The following is a 19,180-nucleotide window of genomic DNA, read 5'->3' on the forward strand; positions in this document are numbered from 1 at the left end:
AAATGGGAGTTGTCAGGGATGTCATCTACCTAGCAGTTATTACTTACAGAATTCTCCACCCTAACTTCTTAGCGTAGGTGAAATCATGCTCCCTAATAGGGGCAAAGAGTGAGAGGGACACAGGATTTATAAATGAACAATAAAGATTATTTGGCCTATGATGACTTATTGTGAAATTCATAAAAACTAAATAAATAGTTTTAATTTATCTGCCAATTAATCCAAATATTTCCTCCCTGCATGAGAAAAATTAAGTCCTATTTAGTAACAGAGGTTTTATAATATTAAGGTATTAAAAGAGAGAAATAATCTTACCTAACTTGTGATGTATTTTATTCTCTGGTATTACTGTAGATATTTTTACTCTTGAGTCACCTGCAAAATGCAAATGATAATATCATGACCACAGGCTGCTAATTCCATGTTGAACTAAACTGTTAGTTGGTCAATTTCTTTTTTTTTTTTTAATTTTATTTATTTATTTGACAGAGAGACAGCGAGAGAGGGAACACAAGCAGGGGGAGTGGGAGAGGGAGAAGCAGACTTCCCGCTGAGCAGGGAGCCCAATGCAGGGCTTGATCCCAGGACCTTGGGATCATGACCCGAGATGAAGGCAGACGCTTAACTGACTGAGCCACCCAGGCACCCCGGTCAATTTCAATATTAAGTATTTTAATTAAATTTAACCTGACAATCATGTTATTACTTTTTACTGCTGAGGAATAAAGACTAATGAAAAACAGTATAACATTTTTCTAGATTTTGCTACAACGTGTATGTCTAAAGAGCCTAACGGTTAAAAAGAACAAAAAATAAGCAAGTTTTCCGGACTTCGGGTGAAATAAGCCACTTGGCAGATTAAAATGTAGGGTGTAATAAAGAACAATCAATATGCTAATAATGTAATATATGATCTTTCAAGTTCTAAAATAGTATAAGTATACTAAATTTAGCAGTGTGCCAATTAGGCCAAAGTTTTCAACTTTAGTATTGAAATAGCATCTAAACATAGCTGCCATTAATTCTTTCTCTTCCTATGCACAAATGTCATTCTTTATCAAGAAGCAGAGTCTAATTCCCTTTTCTCTGAATTCCCTAATTCCCTGAATCTCTGCTGATCTTAATGACTAGCTTGACTAACAGAACATAGCAGAAATGACATTCTGGGGCTTCAAAGGCTAAGTCCTAAGAAGATATGCAGGTTCCACCTGGGTTTCTTACAACTTCACTCTGGAGAAAGAGCCACCACATAAGAAGTCCGACCACCCCAAGACTGCCATGCTGTGAGGAAACCCAAGCTAACCGCATGCAGAGAAAAAAGATACACCTGGCCAGCCCCCAACTTGTTCCAGCCACCCTAGCTAAGTGCTAAATATAGAAGTGAAAAAGTCACCCTGGACTTCCAACCCAGTTGAGCTTTCAAATGACTCCAGCCCCAGCAGCTTGCATTTAAGTAAGAATGCATGAGAGAGCCCAAGTGAGACTTGCCCAACTAAGCCAAGTCAACCCACAGAACAATGAGAGAGAAATCAATTGTTGTACTAAGCCACTAAGTTTTGGGTGTTTCTTATGGAGCAACATGTAATTGGAACACTTAATGTCCATGAATGACCTAAAACTGAAAAGTAAGTCTACGCTTTCATTATATTCTCAAATGAGTCCATGATAGCAAAAGACTGTTTAAAATTACTAAATTGGGGCATCTGGGTGGCGGGCTCAGTCAGTTAAGCATCTGACTCTTAATTTCAGTTCAGATCATGTCTCTGGGTCATGAGATAGAGCCCCGAGTAGGGCACCATGCTGAGCATGGAGCCTGCTTTAGATTTTCTCTCTTCCTCTTTCTCTGCCCTTCCCTCACACATGCATGCACTCTCTTAAAAAAAATATATATTAAAATTAAATGATTGAATTAGATACTTTATAAAATTGCTGGCTAAGAAGAAACTTTAGTGATCATAAAATCTAATTTTCCTGTCCAGAATTGGCAAATCTATAGAGATCTATAGAAGTTAAAAGATTAGTGGATGCCATAGGCATAGGAGATATGAGAGGCGAGGGAAGGAAAGGTGCCTGCTAAAGATAAATACGGGGTTTCTTCTGGGGATGATAAAAATTTTCTAAAATTTATTGTGATGGTTACACACCATTGAATTACATCCCATAAATGGGTAAATTTTATGGTATGTGACTATCTCAATAGAGCTGTTACCAAAAAAAAAAAAAAATCTAAATTCTCATGCAATCCCCACTAGAAAAAGTAGAGGGCTAGTCACTCCTTGAAAATTCTCCCATAGCAGTGAGCTGTGGGAAGCAGCTGATGGGATCAGAGTAAGAATGAAGCAAATAAGTAAATATACTTAGAACAGTCCACTGAGAGAGCCTAGAAGCAATGATATCCCAGTAACAGTGAGCACACCAAGAGCCCAGATCTGAGTTTCTAAAGCCATTATCCACTAAAAAGAATCAGGTTCCTTAGCAGAAATAAGTGACTCCAGAGTTGAGACAGGGAAAGTAGATCAGAACATCTGAAGCCAAAAAAAGAGAGTATTCACAAAATGAAAGAAACATAGTAAAAGAACCTAAGGACCAGTTGAAAGGATGCCTACTGACCAAATCTGACACAATATGAGTATTAGAATAAATAAAAGAGATTACAACTATCAATAAACAGGAATGCAGGTAGCAACCCATAATTATATAAATAAAAAAATAAGAGAAGGGGTAAGAAAAACTATTTCTTACAGAATGCCACTAATTAACAGGAATTAGGAAAACAGAACAGCACAATTTGGTAACATCATTAGTGGCTGATGATTCAAGTGGGAGTCTTCAAAAGATGCTAAGATTGGTGTGAAGGTTTGAAAAGGAACACATTATTATAATAGCATCAGAATATCACACCACAAAATACTTACCAATTATAAGAGAACAACCATATCTTTAGAGTAGAGATAATACTGGGTATTTACCCTAAAGATACAAATGTAGGGATCCGAAGGGGTATGTGACGTGCACCCCGATGTTTACAGCAGCAATGTCCACAATAGCCAAACTGTGGAAAGAGCCAAGATGTCCATCGACAGATGAATGGGTAAAGATGTGGCATATATACACAATGGAATATTATGCAGCCATCAAAAGGAATGAGATCTTGCCATTTGCAACGACATGGATGGAACTGGAGGGTGTTATGCTGAGTGAAATAAGTCAATCAGAGAAACACATGTATCTTATGACCTCACTGATAAGAGGAATTCTTAATATCAGGAAACAAACTGAGGGTTGCTGGAGTGGTGGGGGGGGTGGGAGGGATGCGGTGGCTGGGTGATAGACATTGGGGAGGGTATGTGCTATGGTGAGTGCTATGAATTGTGCAAGACTGATGAATCACAGATCTGTACCTCTGAAACAAATAATGCAATATATGTTAAGAAAAAAAAAAAGAAGAAGAAGAAGATAGCAGAAGGGGAAGAATGAAGGGGAGTAAATCAGAGGGGGAGAGGAACCATGAGAGACGACTGACTCTGAAAAACAAACTGAGGGTTCTAGAGTGGAGGGGGTGGGGAGATGGGTTAGCCTGGTGACGGGTATTAAAGAGGGCACGTTCTACGTGGAGCACTGGGTGTTATGCACAATGAATCATGGAACACTACATCAAAAACTAATGATGTAATGTATGGTGATTAACGTAACAATAAAAAAATTTAAAGAAAAATAAAGATTAACATCACCAACAGGAGATGGGTAAACACTGTCTCCTAATGAGATGCACAAAGAACACAGAATCATTTCTGTACTACTGTCACATGCGCAAGGCTGGCATCTGATCATGAGGAAACATCAGAAAGACTCAGGTTGAAAGTCATTCTAAAGAATAAAAAGTTGTACTCTCTCAAAAAAATGTAAAGGTCAGGAGAGTTAGAAAATGCCTTATTGAAGAAAACTTAACAGACATGAGAATTAAATGCAATCTATGATCCTGGATTGGATCCTGAACCAGAACAATAATGGAACTGCTGGTGAAATCTGCACGGAATCAGTGAAGGAATACTAGTGTTATATTAATGCTGATTTCCTGACTTGGACGGTTGGTTAAAGTATGATTATGTTCTTCTCTTACATCATATCTGCATATACTTTCACATAGTACTATGTCTGCAACTTGTTCTCAAATAGTACAGAAAAGGCTAATAATAGCCAAAGCAATCTTGAGAAAGAACAAAGCTGGAGGTATCACAATACCAGATTTCAAGATATACTACTAAGCTGTAGTACATCAAAACAGTATGATACAACCACAAAAAAAAAAACACAAAAAACATAGGTCAATGGAATAAAAGAGAGAATGCAGCTATAAACTCATGCTTATATAATCAATTAATCTATGACAAAGGAGGTAAGAATATACAAGAGGGAAAAGACAACATATTCAATCAATGGTGTTGGAAAAAATGGAGAGCTTCATGCAAAAAAATGAAACAGGACCACACTTTCTTACACTTTACACAAAAATAAACTCAAAAGGGATTACCGACCTGGAAGTAAGACCTGAAACCATAAAACTCCTATAAGAAACCAGAGGCAGTAATCTCATTGACATTGGCTGTAGCAACATTTTTCTAGATATGTCTCCTTGGGCAAGGGAAACAAAAGCAAAAATAAACTATTAGGACTACATCAAAATAAAAAGCTTTTCCATAGCAAAGGAAACCAACAACAAAATGAAAAGGCAACCTACTAAACAGGAGAAGATTATTTGCAAATGATATATCCAATAAGGGGTTAATATTCAAAATATGTAAAGAACTTAAACAACGCAACAGCAAAAAAACAAAATAATCCAATTTAAAAATGGGCGGAGGACCTGAACAGACATTTTTCCAAAGACATCCAGATGGGCAGCAGACACATGAAAAGATGCTCAACATCACTCATCATCAGGGAAATGCAAATCAAAACCATAATGAACTACTACCTTATACCTGGCAGAATGGTTAGAATCAAAAAGATAAGAAACATGTTGGTGAGGATGTGGAGAAAAATGAACCTTCATGCAGGATGGTAGAAATGCAAATTGGTGTAGCCACTGTGGAAAACAGCATGGAGGTTCCGCAAAAAATTAAAAATAGAATTATCATATGATCCAGTAATTCCACTACTCAGTGTTTATCCAAAGAAAACAAAAACACTAATCCAAAAAGATAATTGCACCCTTATGTTTACTGCAGCATTATTTAAAATAGCCAAGATATAGAAGCAACCCAAGTGTCCATCCACAGATGAATGGATAAAGATGATGTGGTGTGTATACAAACCACACACACACACACAGTGGAGTAGTACTCAGGCATAAAAATAGTGACATCTTGCCATTTGCAACAACATGGATGGAATGGATGGACTTAGAGGGTGTAATGTTAAGTGAAACAAGTCAGTCAGAGAAAGACAAATACCACATGATTTCACACATATGCGGAATTTTTTTTTAAATGGTATTTATTGATTTGAAAGAGAGCATGAGAGAGAGCAGGAGCAGGGGGGAGGGACAGAAGGAGAGGGAGAAGCAGACTTCCCGCTAAGGAGGGAGCCCAATGGGGGACTTAATCCCAGGACCCTGGGACCATGACCTGGGTCAAAGGCAGACGCTTAACCGACTGAGCCACCCAGGCGCCCCACTCATATGTGGAATTTAAGAAACAAAACAACTGAAGAAAACAAGAGACAAAAAAAAAACCAGACTCTTAAATACAGAGAACATACTGGTGGTTGCCAGAGGAGAGGTGGGTGAGGGATGAGTGACACAGATAAAGAGGATTAAGAGTACACTTATGGGGCGCCTGGGTGGCTCAGTCGTTAAGCGTCTGCCTTCGGCTCAGGTCATGATCCCAGGGTCCTGGGATCGAGCCCCACATCGGGCTCCCTGCTCCGCGGGAAGCCTGCTTCTCCCTCTCCCATTCCCCCTGCTTGTGTTTCCTCTCTCTGTGTGTCTCCCTCTGTCAAATAAATAAATAAAATCTTTAAAAAAACGAGAGCAGGGAAAGTCTGCTTCTCCCTCTCACATTCCCCCTGCTTGTGTTCCCTCTCTGTGTGTCTCTCTCTGTCAAATAAATAAATAAAATCTTTAAAAAAAAAAAAAAAAGAGTACACTTATGATGAGCACTGAATAAAGTATAAAAATGCTGAATCATATTGTATACCTAAAACTAACATAATACTGTATGTTAATATACTTCAATAAAAAAACAAAATTTTTAAGGGGCACCTAGGTGGCTCAGTCAGTTGAGTGTCCAACTTTTGATCTCAGCTCATACCTTGACCTTGGGGTCATGAGTTCAGGCCCCGAGCCATGTTGGGCTCCATGCTGGGTATGGAGGCTACTAAAAAAAATTTTTTTAAAGGCTAATGATAAGAAACGTGTATGAATATATATGTAGCAGAGGCAGGGAGGGAGATGGAACAAATGTAAAATGTTGACAACTATGGAATCTGGGCGAAGCAGATATGGGATTTCAGAGTAAGTTTAAAATTAATAATTTCTAAAATTTAATAATTTAAGTAATAAATTTAATAATTTCAAAAAAAATATTTTAAAAAACAGCAACAAAGAGAGAACTCCTGAATTTCAAACATTAAAGAATCCTAATAAGCATGGAGATAGAAGAAAACAGGTTACTTGCAAAGAAAATAAGAAATACGTCTGCCTTTAAATTTCTACTCATAAGCATTAGCTATTGTGAGGCAAAAGATCAATAGCCAGCTAGTTTAAAGGAAAAAAGATTATGACTCAAAGATTATTTTTACCATTCAACTGTTTGTAAAAAAAAAAAAAAAAAAAAAAAAATTCTGAGTTCTTGCTGGCATATGTGAGAATGTCTACCAACTTTACAAAGTAACAAGGCTATCTGTTCTGACAGTAAGTATAAATATGTTGAACATTTATTAAAGGAAAAAATACTGACAGAGAAAGTGAAAGATAAAAATTCAATCATGTACTGTTTCTAAACCACTTTGTTTTAGTTCTGTAGGAAAGGTTAAGTAAAAAGATGAATAAAAATATAAAAAAGAACAATGAACCAAAAGAAAACAGGGGTCACAATATTAATATTAGACAAAACAGACTACAAGGTAAAAGCATTGTAATAGGATCAAGAAGATAAATTTGACCAAAGCAGGTACATTCCATATAAAAGCTTACATGCTTAGTAACAGCACTGAGATGTACAAACACTGCAGAAAATAGAAGGAGAAAAAAGCAGACCATTGCAGTGGAAATACTTTACTTCAACTCTGGCAGTCTTCAGCAGATTTCACAAATCAAGGATATAAAGGATCGAATTAATATCTAATGTAACATGTTCAATTCTAAGATCCTGTTCTTTCCCCCAAAATCTGCTCCTTCCCTAGTAGTCTCCAAATCAAGTAATGACAACACCATTCTTTCAGGTGCTCAAGCCAAAAAGCCTTAAAGTTATCCCTGACATCTCTCTCTTACATCCCACATCCCATCCATCAGGAAATCCTGTGGATTCTATCTTCAAAAATATTCAAAATCCTACTACTGCTCTCCACCCTCCACTGCTACCACATGACTCTAAGCAAACTCTTACTGGGATTAGTAATGTCTCACCAGTCTCCCTGCTTCCAGCCTTACGCCAGCCCCCTCCAACTCACCAGTCCCTCCCTAACACAACAGCCAGTCATTCTGTTTATAAATCAGTCATATCACTCCTCTGCTCAAAACCCTCCAATGCCTTATCATCTCTTAGGAAAAGCCAAAAACCCTTAAAACAGCTTTTAACATCCTATGTGATCTTTCATTCTTGTTATCTCTATGACATCATCTCCTACTACTCTATCCCTCTTCCTTTGCTCCACCCAGTCTCCTTGGTGTTTTGCCATCAGACTCATTATCATATCAGAAAAACTGCCCTTGGTCTTCCCTCTACCTGAGGCATTATTTCCTCATACAGCTGCATAATTTGCTTCCTCATCTTTTTCCTATTTCGCTCAAATGATCACTTCCTCAGTGAGGCCTTTGCTGCCCATCTACCTAAGAATTAAACCGCCATTTCCCACTGCAAAATCCCTGGCTTTATTTTTCTACTCTCAATCTAGCAAATCATAAGTTTTGCTATCTTTTCCTTTCTTGTCTTCTATCCTGGTCCCCCAGAAAGTAAGCTCCAGGTGTGCAGAAGTTTTTGTCAGTTTTGTTCACTACCACATCTGCAGCCTCTAGAAGGATACATAGTTAAGTCTCCCATAATATTCTATAAATATTCAAGAGTTCCAAGGCACCTGGGTGAAAGCATCTGCCTTCGGCTCAGGTCATGATGTGAGGGTCCTGGGATTAAACCCTGCATCGGGCTCCCTGTTCAACGGGGAGTCTGTTTCTCCCTCTCCCTCTCCTCCCCAATCCCGCTCATGCTCACTCACTTTCTCTCAAATAAATAAATAAAAATCTTTAAAAATAAAAAAATACATGAGTTCCATAAATATTCAAAATATATTCAAAAATATACATCCACTAATAAGTGGATGTATATTTTCATAACCATATATATACACAAAAGAATATTCTCTCTTTTTCAAGCACCCATGGGAGAATTTTTTATATGTTCTAAGCATACTATAGATCACAAAGAAAACCTTAATAAATTCAAAAAATAAATAATACAAGCCAAAGTTCCCTAGAACAGTGAAATGAAACTAGAAATTGTTAACAAGGGCGCCTGGGTGGCTCAGTTGTTAAGCAGCTGCCTTCAGCTCAGGTCATGATCCCAGGGTCCTGGGATCAAGCCCCGCATCAGGCTCCCTGCTCAGCGGGAAGCCTGCTTCTCCCTCTCCCTCTGCCCCTGCTTGTGTTCCCTCTCTCGCTGTGTCTCTCTCTGTCAAAAAAATAAATTAAAAAAAAAATTGTTAACAAAGAACAAAACACTTCAGAATAACAGCCAAAAGTATGTTTTAACATAAACCAGATATTAAAGTAAACAAGAAAACTATGGGTGGAAACCGATATCCCCATTTTACAGATAAGGATGCTGAAGGTAAGAGGAATGAAGTTTTTTACTCAAGATAACACAGTAAATAAGTGGTAGAGCTGGATTCAACCCCAGGGACTCTGGAGACCAAGCTCTTGAATCATATACTCTTAAAAACTCCTGGGTCAAAGAAAAAATCACTGTAATTTAGGGTATACTACAGTAAGAATACAACATTTGGGGCGGCCTGGGTGACTCAGTTGGTTTAGTATCCAACTCTTGATTTTGGCTCAGGCCATGATCTCAGGGTTCGTGGGACTGAGCCCCACATCAGGCTCTGCGCTCAACAGGGAGTCTGCTGGAGATTCTCTCTCCCTTTGCCCCTCCTCCTACCCCTCCCCCTGCTCGCAGGCTTTCTCTCTCTCTAAAATAAATGAATAAATCTTTTTTTTTTAAAGGAACACAATATTTAAAAAGCTATAAAATTGGGGCACCTGGGTGGCTCAGTCAGTTGAGAGTCCGACTCTTGATTTTGGCTCGGGTCATGATCTCAAGGTCTTGAGATCAAGCCCCAGGTGGGGCTCTATACTCAGCACAGAGTCTGCTTCAGATTCTCTCTCTCTCCCTTGCTCTCCCCCAACCCCACACACACACTTTCTAAATAAATAAACAAACAAATCTTTTTAAAAATTTTTTAAAATAAATAAAAAGCTGTAAAATTAAGCCAATACTACTCAGGAAAATTCACTGTTTTTTCAAATAAAAAATTTTTTATCAAATAAAAAATAGAAAAATAATTAGAGAAAGTATTCAACTTAGAGGAGAAAAATACTAAAATCTAAACAGGGAGAAATAAACAATTTAAAAGGCAAAACAAATGGGGCGCCTGGCTGGCTGAACTGATAGAGCCTGCCACTCTTTGTTATCAGGGTTGTAGGTTCAAGCCCCAAATTAAGTATAGAGATTACTGAAAAATAAAATCTTTAAAAAAAAAATTCCAAATTCCACATTCCTAGCATTTCAAGAGATGCAAATCAAAAGGAAAAAGAGGGGCGTTGGGTGGCTCAGTAAGTTGAGTGTCCAACTCTTGATTTTGGCTCAGGTCATGATCTCAGAGTTGTGAGATCAGCTCTGAGCTCAATAAGGAGTCTACTTAAGATTCTCTCCCGTTCCCTCTAGCCACCCCACCCCCCCACAGCCAGCCCCACTCATGCACACACCTGTGTGTGCTCTATTTCTCTCAAAAAAAAAGAGAGATTCCAATTTAAAAAAATTAAAAATAAAAGGAAAATTAATTAGTGATTAGGAAAGAAAAAATAGTATAACAGATTAAATTCCAAGCACACATTCTTTAGCAGCATAAAAATTACAAAACTATTAAGAGGCATTTAAAAAACTTTACTATGTAAAGTTTCAAACATATTTAAAATAGAAAAAATTATATAATGAAACTGATATATCTATCATACAGCTATAGTAATCAATACATGGCAAATCTTACTTCATTTATACCCTTAGCAGCTTAACATTTTTATTTTTTTTTAAGATTTATTTATTTGAGAGAAAGAGAGAGGAAGTGTGTGGCGGGCAGAGGCAAAGGGAGAGGGAGAGAAAGTCTCAAGCAGATCTGCACTGAGCATGAGCCCAATGCCAGGCCCTACCTCACAACCCTGAGATCATGACCTGAGCCAAAATCAAGAGTTAGGCGCCCAACCAACTGTGCCACCCAGACACCCCTTAACATTTTTCAATACTAGAGTAGATATTTTAAGTGTCAATTATTTCATTATGTTCTACCTCAAAGAAAGGACTGTCACTCTGTCATTCTTTCTCTTTCTCTTCCTCCCTCTATCACATAGGTGTAAGGTCTTACAAATCTCTAAACATATAGTAAGGCTCTTTGGAGTAAGTACTCAATACACATTTGCCACTGGTGATAATTTATATAAAACATAGCACACCCGTACTTTGTATGCATAATGCCATAAATATCAAGACAAGAGACAATAAATAATAACCTACTTGAACTTTCCTGAACTTCCTTGTCATCCACATCAGAATTATTCTTTCCAGATGTTAAATAATTCTTGAGCCTGAAAGGTCCACTTTAAGATAAAACAGTAAACCATCAAATTTGTGCTTTTATAATACATATATCTAATTATCTATCCTAATGGTCATTTTTGTCCCAAAAACTGCCAAAGGTTTCCTTCTTATAAAACCAACAGCGATGTTATAGATTACCAAAAATATATTTACATGCTACATAAAATAAAGAATCTATAATTTAATCCTATAACTGTCAAACAGGACAAATACTGAATTTTATAACCTTTTAAATTTCATGAATCAATTTTAAATTTTAAGTCAACTCAAGTAACACCCCTGATAAAAATCAAATCAAATAGTATTATTAAAAAATATTAGAAACAAATCAGCTTGTCTTAATTTAAAAATACAGCCAAAAACAAGTAGAATTTAAAATATAGTCCAGAAATTGCTCAGAGATAATTCAGCTTATCCCCGTCCTAGATTCCTTCCCTTCCATTATGAACCCAGAACAGGCCTAATAGCCATAACCCACCAAATAGTAAAGAAATCTTAGCCATCACTTAAAAGTCTTGAGAATGTTATAATTTACCATTCTTCCATTTTAAAAGAGTATATGACTTCAGATATTATAAGAATAGGTTAATTTGGTTTGTTCACTGAGTGTACCTGTTTTAAACACATACCCACAAATTCTTAAACACTCCTCTTTTCAAGAGAGAAAGCCTAATCCCCCATTCCTTGAACGTGGTCTGGACTTAATGACCTGTTTCTAACAAACAGAATGAAGTGGAAGTGACAGTATGCAACTTCAGATACTAGGTCATTAAAAGGGAATTTTAACCTCCATCATAGTCACACTTTCTCTTGGATCACTTGCTTTGTAAAAAGCCAGCTGCCATACTGAACAACCCTATGGAGAGGGCCGCACGACAAGGAAGGCCTGCAGCTAACAACCATGGGAGCAAACTATCTTATAAGTAGATCCTCCAGTCACAGTCAAGCCTTCAAAGGACTGCAAACCAGGTAGACATTTTGAATGCTACACCTCATTAGAACCCCTGAGTAAGAACTAGCCAGCTAACCCAGACTTCTGGGCCACAGAAACTATGAAACCATAGATGTTTGCAAGTGACTATTAAAGTTTGGGGTAATCTGTTACACAGCAAATGAGTGACTAATATAATAAGTAAATCCAATGATCCTTAGAACACATGCATACCTTCCTTCCAAAACTGAAGTCTTAGGCTCTCCAGAATCCAAGTTAGATTCTGCTGGTGTCTTGCATGTAAATCCCCTGATCTGAGACTTCAGATGAACATTTTGTCCAGTCATATTATCTTGATCCTTTGTGCTTCTTGTACCTCTGTGAAAATGTAAAGTGTAAAATTATTTTCATTTCTCCATAAAATATTTCTTCTAGAAACAATACACAATGAGTAGGCCATATAATACTGGCTGTAACAAATATTAGATAACCCTGTTCAGGTCCTAGGACTTACAACTAGCCTAGGAAGAAAACTTGATTCTAGGACCTACTAAGAAAAATTCTGAAATGGTATAGACTTGGCCTAAGATGGAGGTGATGACAGGGGGGAACACAAGGAGACATTACTTCAGGCAGCATATAATGTACATTACACACTTAATCTATCATTTTTTTGAAAATCCACAAACAACTGAAATTGTTTTCTTTAACACCCCTAGTCAGCCTATTGAGGAACAATAGGGTGCTCAGAGGGACTCTGGTTCATCTCTTCAGTAGCTAACAGCTAATTAATTTATCTCCAATATATCCAAATAGGATATATTATTCCCAGATTGTGTAATTTTTCTCTTCTCTCCCATTTCTCTTGTAAGTGTTATGTTTTAATTTGTTCCTTGACTCAGTCTATCAGCCTACTCTTATCTTATGTGAGAAAATAATTTGCATGCAAAATAACTAAAGAACATGCAGACTTTGGTCCTATGATCACAGTCTAAAGAAATAAAAGGGATTATAAGAGAATACTATGAACAATTATACGTCAGCAAATTAGAAACCTAGATGAAATGGATAAATTCCTAAAGACACACAAATTACCAAAACTGATTCAAGAAGAAATAATCTCAAAAGACCTGTAACAAGAGAATGAATCAGTAATCAAAAAACTACCCAGAAAGAAAACCTCAGGCCCAAATGGTTTCACTGCTGAATCTTCTAAGCATTCAAATAATACAAATTCTTCACAAACTCTTTCAAAAAACAGAAGAGAACTTCTCAACTCAGTTTATGAGGCCAAGATTATCTTGGTATCAAAACTGGACAAAGACATCACAAGAAAACTAAACCAAAAAACTCAACATACTAGCAAAAGAAATCTAACAATGTGTAAACAGAATTATACATACATCATGACCAAATGGATTTATACCAGAGATGCAGTTTGGTCTACCATCCAAAAACCAATTAATATAATATAAAAAAAAAAAATCACATCATCGTACCAGTAGATGCAAAAAAAAAAAAAAAAAAGCAAGCATTTAACAAAATCCAACACCTCTTTATGATAAAAACGCTCAACAAGGGCGCCTGGGTGGCTCAGTTGGTTAAGCGACTGCCTTCGGCTCAGGTCATGATCCCAGAGTCCCGGGATCGGGTCCCGCATCGGGCTCCCTGCTCGGCAGGGAGTCTGCTTCTCCCTCTGACCCTCTCCCCTCTCATGCTCTCTCTCTATCTCATTCTCTCTCTCAAATAAATAAATAAAATCTTTAAAAAAAAAAAACGCTCAACAAACTAGGACTAGAAGAGAACTGCCACAACCTGATAAAAAGGTACATATGAAAAACCTACACCTAGCAGTATACTAAATGGTGAAAGACTAGATGTTTTCCTCCTAAAATTTAGGAACCAGACAAGGAAACCTGCTGTTACCACTTCTATTAAACACTGTACCAAAGCTTTTAGCCAGAGCAATTAGGCAATATAAAACAAATAAATAATAGACTGGAAAGGAAGGGTAAAACTATCTCTATTCAAAAATGACACTATTTTTGTACTCAGAAAATCCTATGAAGTACACTAAAAAGCTAATAAATGACACTAATAAATGACATCAGCAAGGTTGCAGAATACAAGAACAAATATAAAAACCAACTGTATTTCTATACACTTGCAATGAACATCCAAAAATAAAATTTAAAAAGCAATTCTATTCACAATAGCATCAAAACAAATAAAATGCTTAGGAATGAATTTAACAAAAGAAGTGTAAAACTTATGCTCTGAAAACATTGTTGTAAGAAGTTAAAGATCTCAACAGATGGAAAAACATCCCATGTTCATGAATCAATAGATTTACTGTTAAAATAGCAATATCCCCCAAATTGATATACAGATTCAATGCAATCCCTATCAGAATTTCAACTGATGTCTTTGTAGAAATTGACATGCTGATTCTAAAATTTATATGGAACTGCAAGTAACCCAGAATAGTCAAAAGAACCCTGAAAAGGAAGAATAAAAAGGACTCATACCTCTTGATCTCAAACCTTATCACAGCAATGGTAATCATGACAGTACAGTACTGGACCAAGAACTGATATACAGATCAAGAGAAAAAAGTTGAGAATCCAGAAGGAAACTCATATACATATGGTCAACTAATTTTCAATAATGGTGTCAAGACCGTTCAATGGGGAAAAAATAGTATTTTCAATAAACACTTATTGGGACAATTGGATAGTCATATGGTAAAGTTGAACCCTTACTTCCCAGAATAGACAAAAATTAACTCAAAATGGATGAAAGACCTAAATACAAGAGAGTTAAAACTATAAAACTCTTAGAAGAAAAGATAGGGACAAATCTTCATGAACTTGGATTCTTAGATATGACATCAACAGTATAAGCAATAATAGACTGGACTTTATCAAAATTAAAAACCTTTGTGCTTCAAAGGACATCATTAAAAAGCAAAAAAGACAACCCACAGATAGGAGAAAATATTTGCAAATCCCTTATTTGACAAGGAACTTGTATCCAAAATATATAAAGACCTCTAACAACACAATTAAAAAAAAAAAAAAGACAACCCAACTAAAAATAGGCTGAAAAGATCTTTTTCTAATGATATGCAAATGACCAATAAACACATGAAAAGATGCTCAACATCACTAGTCATCTGGGAAATGCAAATGAAAACCACAATGAGATACCACTTTCATACCAACTAGGATGGCTAGCATCAAAGTGAGATAATAACAACTGTTGGCAAGGATCTAGAGATACTGGAACCCTCACACACTGCTCACAGAAATGTAAAATGGTCAGATGCTTTGGAAAACAGTCTTGCAGTTCCTCAAACAATTTATTTATTTATTTATTTATTTTTAAGATTTTATTTTTATTTATTCATGAAAGACAGAGAGAGAGAGAGGCAGAGGGAGAAGCAGGCTCCTAAGGAGCGGGAGGCCGATGCGGGACTCGATCCCAGAACCCTGGGATCATGACCTGAGCCGAAGGCAGACGCTTAACCATCTGAGCCACCCAGGCGCCCTCAAACTTAAATATAGAGTTACCATATGGCTCAGCAATCCCACTCCTAGGTGTATGTCCAAGAGAAATGAAAACATATGTCCACATAGAAACCTGTATACAAATGTTTATACCAGCATTATTCAAAAGAGCCAAAGGTGGAAACAACCCAAATGTCCATCAATGAATGAACAGATAAACAAAACATGGTATACCATAAAATAAAATATTTAGTCATAAAAAGTAATGAAGTACTACTGATACATGCTACAACATGAAACTTGAAAATATCCAAACAGAAGGCACCTGGGTGGCCCAGTCAGTTAAGTGTCTGACTCTTGATCTCAGCTCAGGTCTTGATCTCAGGATCATGAGTTCAAACCCGGGGAGGTGGAGGGGGGGCAGTGAATATCCAAACAGAAAGAAGTCAGTACAAAAAAACTCATACTATAGGATTTTATTCAGGTGAAAATCCAAAATGTAAAATCTATACAAACAAAAAGTATATTAGTGGTTGCTTAGAGCAGTGGAAGAGGGAATGGGAAATGCTAACTAAAGGGTACTGGCTTCTTCGTGAAGTGCTGAAAATGCTCTAAAATTGACTACGTTGATGGTTTGCACCTATCTGTGAATGTACTATAAAACCATTAAATTGTACACATTTCATGAGTGAATTGTATGATATGTGAAGTACCCTTCATAAAACTTTTAAAACAGAAATCTACAGTAATGAGCTTCTGTTCCATCTGGCTTCTAGAAATAATACAGAAATTAAGTGATTACATAAATTTGAATGAAAGAAACTTAGTGGAGACTGCTTACACTTTAAGTGCTCTAGATCTTTAAGTTTGGTTTATTTTATTCCCAACAGTTTTTAATAGGGAAAAAGGAAGTTAGCTTGTAGTTTAATTAATGCTCATGGTTATAAAGAAGCAAAAAATATCACTTTTAAACAAGTTAAAAGTTTCAACATCTGTTAGATACATGCAGAGAGGAGAAGTAACTCATGTAACATCTCTAATCAGGAAGATGCCTTAAAAATTTTTTTAAAAAAAGGAAGACTCCTTAAACAAATTAATTTATCGATTTTGGCTTAAATACTATTATCCATCTCCTCCCTGATTTCAACACGTGTGTGCGTGCGTGCGCACGCACGTGTGTATGTGGTTTGTGTCACATAATATTCTAGTATTGAAAAGGCTTTTAATTTATTTTCTCCCAAAAAACCTAGTAAGTTTTAATTCCTTAAATTCCTCTACTGGTTTTTCATAGTGAAAAATTATCAAGAGACTAAATACATTGTACACCTGAAAATATAACACGATGTTAATTATACTTGAAGAAAAGGAACAGTAACATCTGGAAATAAATAAAAATTATCATTTAAAAAAATAACAGCAAAAGTGGAAACCACCCAAATGCTCACCCTTTAATGAATGGATAAAAAGTGGTATATTATTTGCAATAAAAAGGAATGAAGTACAAAAAAAAGAGAAACTAAATATTTTCATATAACCATACAAGGTGTTAACTATAAATTCAGTCAGCCACTTGATTTCTTTTTATATACTGAGAGCTAAAAATGGTTTGTGTATTTTCAAAGGTTACGTCTTAAATGATTATCTAACTATAGACATAACTGTTTCCATTTTGCCTTTTGGCCAGCAAAGCCTAAAATAATTACTATCTGGCCCTTTAAGAAAAGTTTGCCAACCTCCACTTCTTATAAAGGAATAAAAATAAATCATTTATCAACATGAATAATCTCAAAAATGAACTGTGGAAAAAAAGCAAATCACAGAAGGATATATATACTAATAAAACCATTTTTATAAACTTTTAAAACCATACCACATGCTGTTCATATATACATGCACACGTAGGAAAAAGTATAAAAATATCCATGAAAATGGTAACTACCAAATTCAGTATCACTAACAAGGGAGAAGAATGGGCTCAGCAAAGGTACACATGGGATTTCAACGGTCACTATAATATTTTATTTCTTAAGTGAGGTCATTGGGGAATCAGGTGTTACTTTATTTTTTTTGTAAACCTGAAATAATTTTGTAAACCCTGAAAATGGTATGGAAATGGTGTGAAAAAGTTAAAAGAGAATGTGTACGGAATTTTTTTCTGTACTACAATGACATACACTGCTATATTTTAGGGCACTATAATTTACTCCCATAAATCCCTAACACCTTGCAGTTTCTCACATATAATATGTATTATTTGTTGAGTAAATGAAAGAATACATACTATGTCAATAAGCAAAAATACGCAAGAACAACGCCTAACTCACCAGGTTGTTAGGACTGATGAAAATTCATTGAAAGCTCCTAGCAAACACCTGGCACATATAAGCACTCAAAGTATGTTAACTATTATCACCTTAGTGGGAGGAGTATTAAGACGTATTTCTAATTACTGAAATCACATTAACCTCACTTAAAAGGAAGCAAATCAAACTATACATTAAAAATGACTAAAGGGCGCCTGGCTGGCTCAGTGGTTAAGCATCTGCCTTTGGCTCAGGCCATGATCCCAGGGTCCAGGGACTGAGGTCTGCCTTGGGCTCCCTGCTTCTCCCTCTCCCCTTGTCACTCCCCTGCTCCTGCACTCTCTCTCTCACACTCTCTCTCTCTCAAATAAATAAAATCCATTTTTTTAAAAATGACTAAGATGGTTAATTATACTGAAATTAAAAAATAAAATACATTTTTAAAAATGACTAAAATGGTAAATTTTGTTTTTACCACTTTAAAAAAAAAAATCACTCACATCCCGTGTACTATATATTATTCCCCATTTTAATATAAGGAAACAAATTCAGATTACTACTTTGCCCTGGGTGTGGATTTACAACCAGGTTTGCCAGACTGCAGAGCCCTTTATGCTAAGTTTCTCCATAAATGATTAAATGACACTGACAAACTATTAAATGCTGAATGGCAAAAATAACGATATCGTATACCTAACAGACATTACCCAGAATGATCAAGATTTTTCTTCTTAGCCAGGTCTTCCTCATCATTTTCCAATGACGCATTCTGGGAACAACCAGAAATTTCATCATGGTCCACAATTCCTCCAGAATCTTTAGTATTTAAAAACTCCTGTGCTCTTGAGCTGCCCAGAGTAGTTCTCTTCTGCCCTTTAAACGGAATGGTTTTTTCCTCAATATTCTTAGATGATTGGTTTGATTTTTCAGCAGGTTTTCGTCTACTGTTGTGACACACTGACAATTCATTTCTTCTTGAAGAATTGCTATAAACAAGACCTGAAGGATTCAATGATAACCTAAAGTTAGCATAATGTTTATCCAGATTAGCGGGCTCACTGAAATACCAATATTATTTATTTACATGTAAATACACATAGACAGACACACCCCCCCCCAATCTCATAGGCTGTTTGTTTTCAAATTAAAGTCATAAACTAGGCAGCTTTTCAACCCTTTGCATGTATCACAGCTTCCAAAACCGCCCTATGTCTCTGCCCACTCCTCTTTTGGCCATCCTCAAGACCCCATCATTTCCCAAGCTTCCAGCTTCAGCTTCTCTATCTACTTTGAGGGACCCTTCTACTCTTAACTTTAATTATTATGTAGATATTGGTATCATAATATTCACCT

The 19,180-nt window shown here is 36.4% G+C and overlaps 1 protein-coding gene across 4 annotated transcripts in view; it reads right to left on the reverse strand.

Annotated features, from left to right (window-relative positions):
• CENPC (centromere protein C) overlaps window positions 1-19,180 on the reverse strand; it is a 79,156-nt gene that overhangs the window by 21,921 nt on the left and 38,055 nt on the right. For 3 of the 4 annotated variants that reach the window (XR_012377933.1, XM_025887461.2, XM_073891755.1), the window contains 4 exons: window positions 18,535-18,826; window positions 12,250-12,393; window positions 11,001-11,083; window positions 316-375 (listed from right to left, as the gene is read on the reverse strand). Coding sequence is in view for 3 of the 4 variants with exons in the window: in XM_025887461.2 (XP_025743246.1) it covers window positions 316-375; window positions 11,001-11,083; window positions 12,250-12,393; window positions 18,535-18,826 (579 nt within the window). In the remaining variant the exon portion in view is untranslated. The remainder of the gene's footprint in view (window positions 1-315; window positions 376-11,000; window positions 11,084-12,249; window positions 12,394-18,534; window positions 18,827-19,180) is intronic. The other variant, XM_073891756.1, reaches the window with a different exon arrangement.

The sequence above is a fragment of the Callorhinus ursinus genome, unplaced genomic scaffold (genome assembly GCF_003265705.2).
Source record: "Callorhinus ursinus isolate GAN/ISIS: 27379988/994484 unplaced genomic scaffold, GSC_fseal_2.0 scaffold4, whole genome shotgun sequence".
NCBI lineage: Eukaryota > Metazoa > Chordata > Mammalia > Carnivora > Otariidae > Callorhinus > Callorhinus ursinus.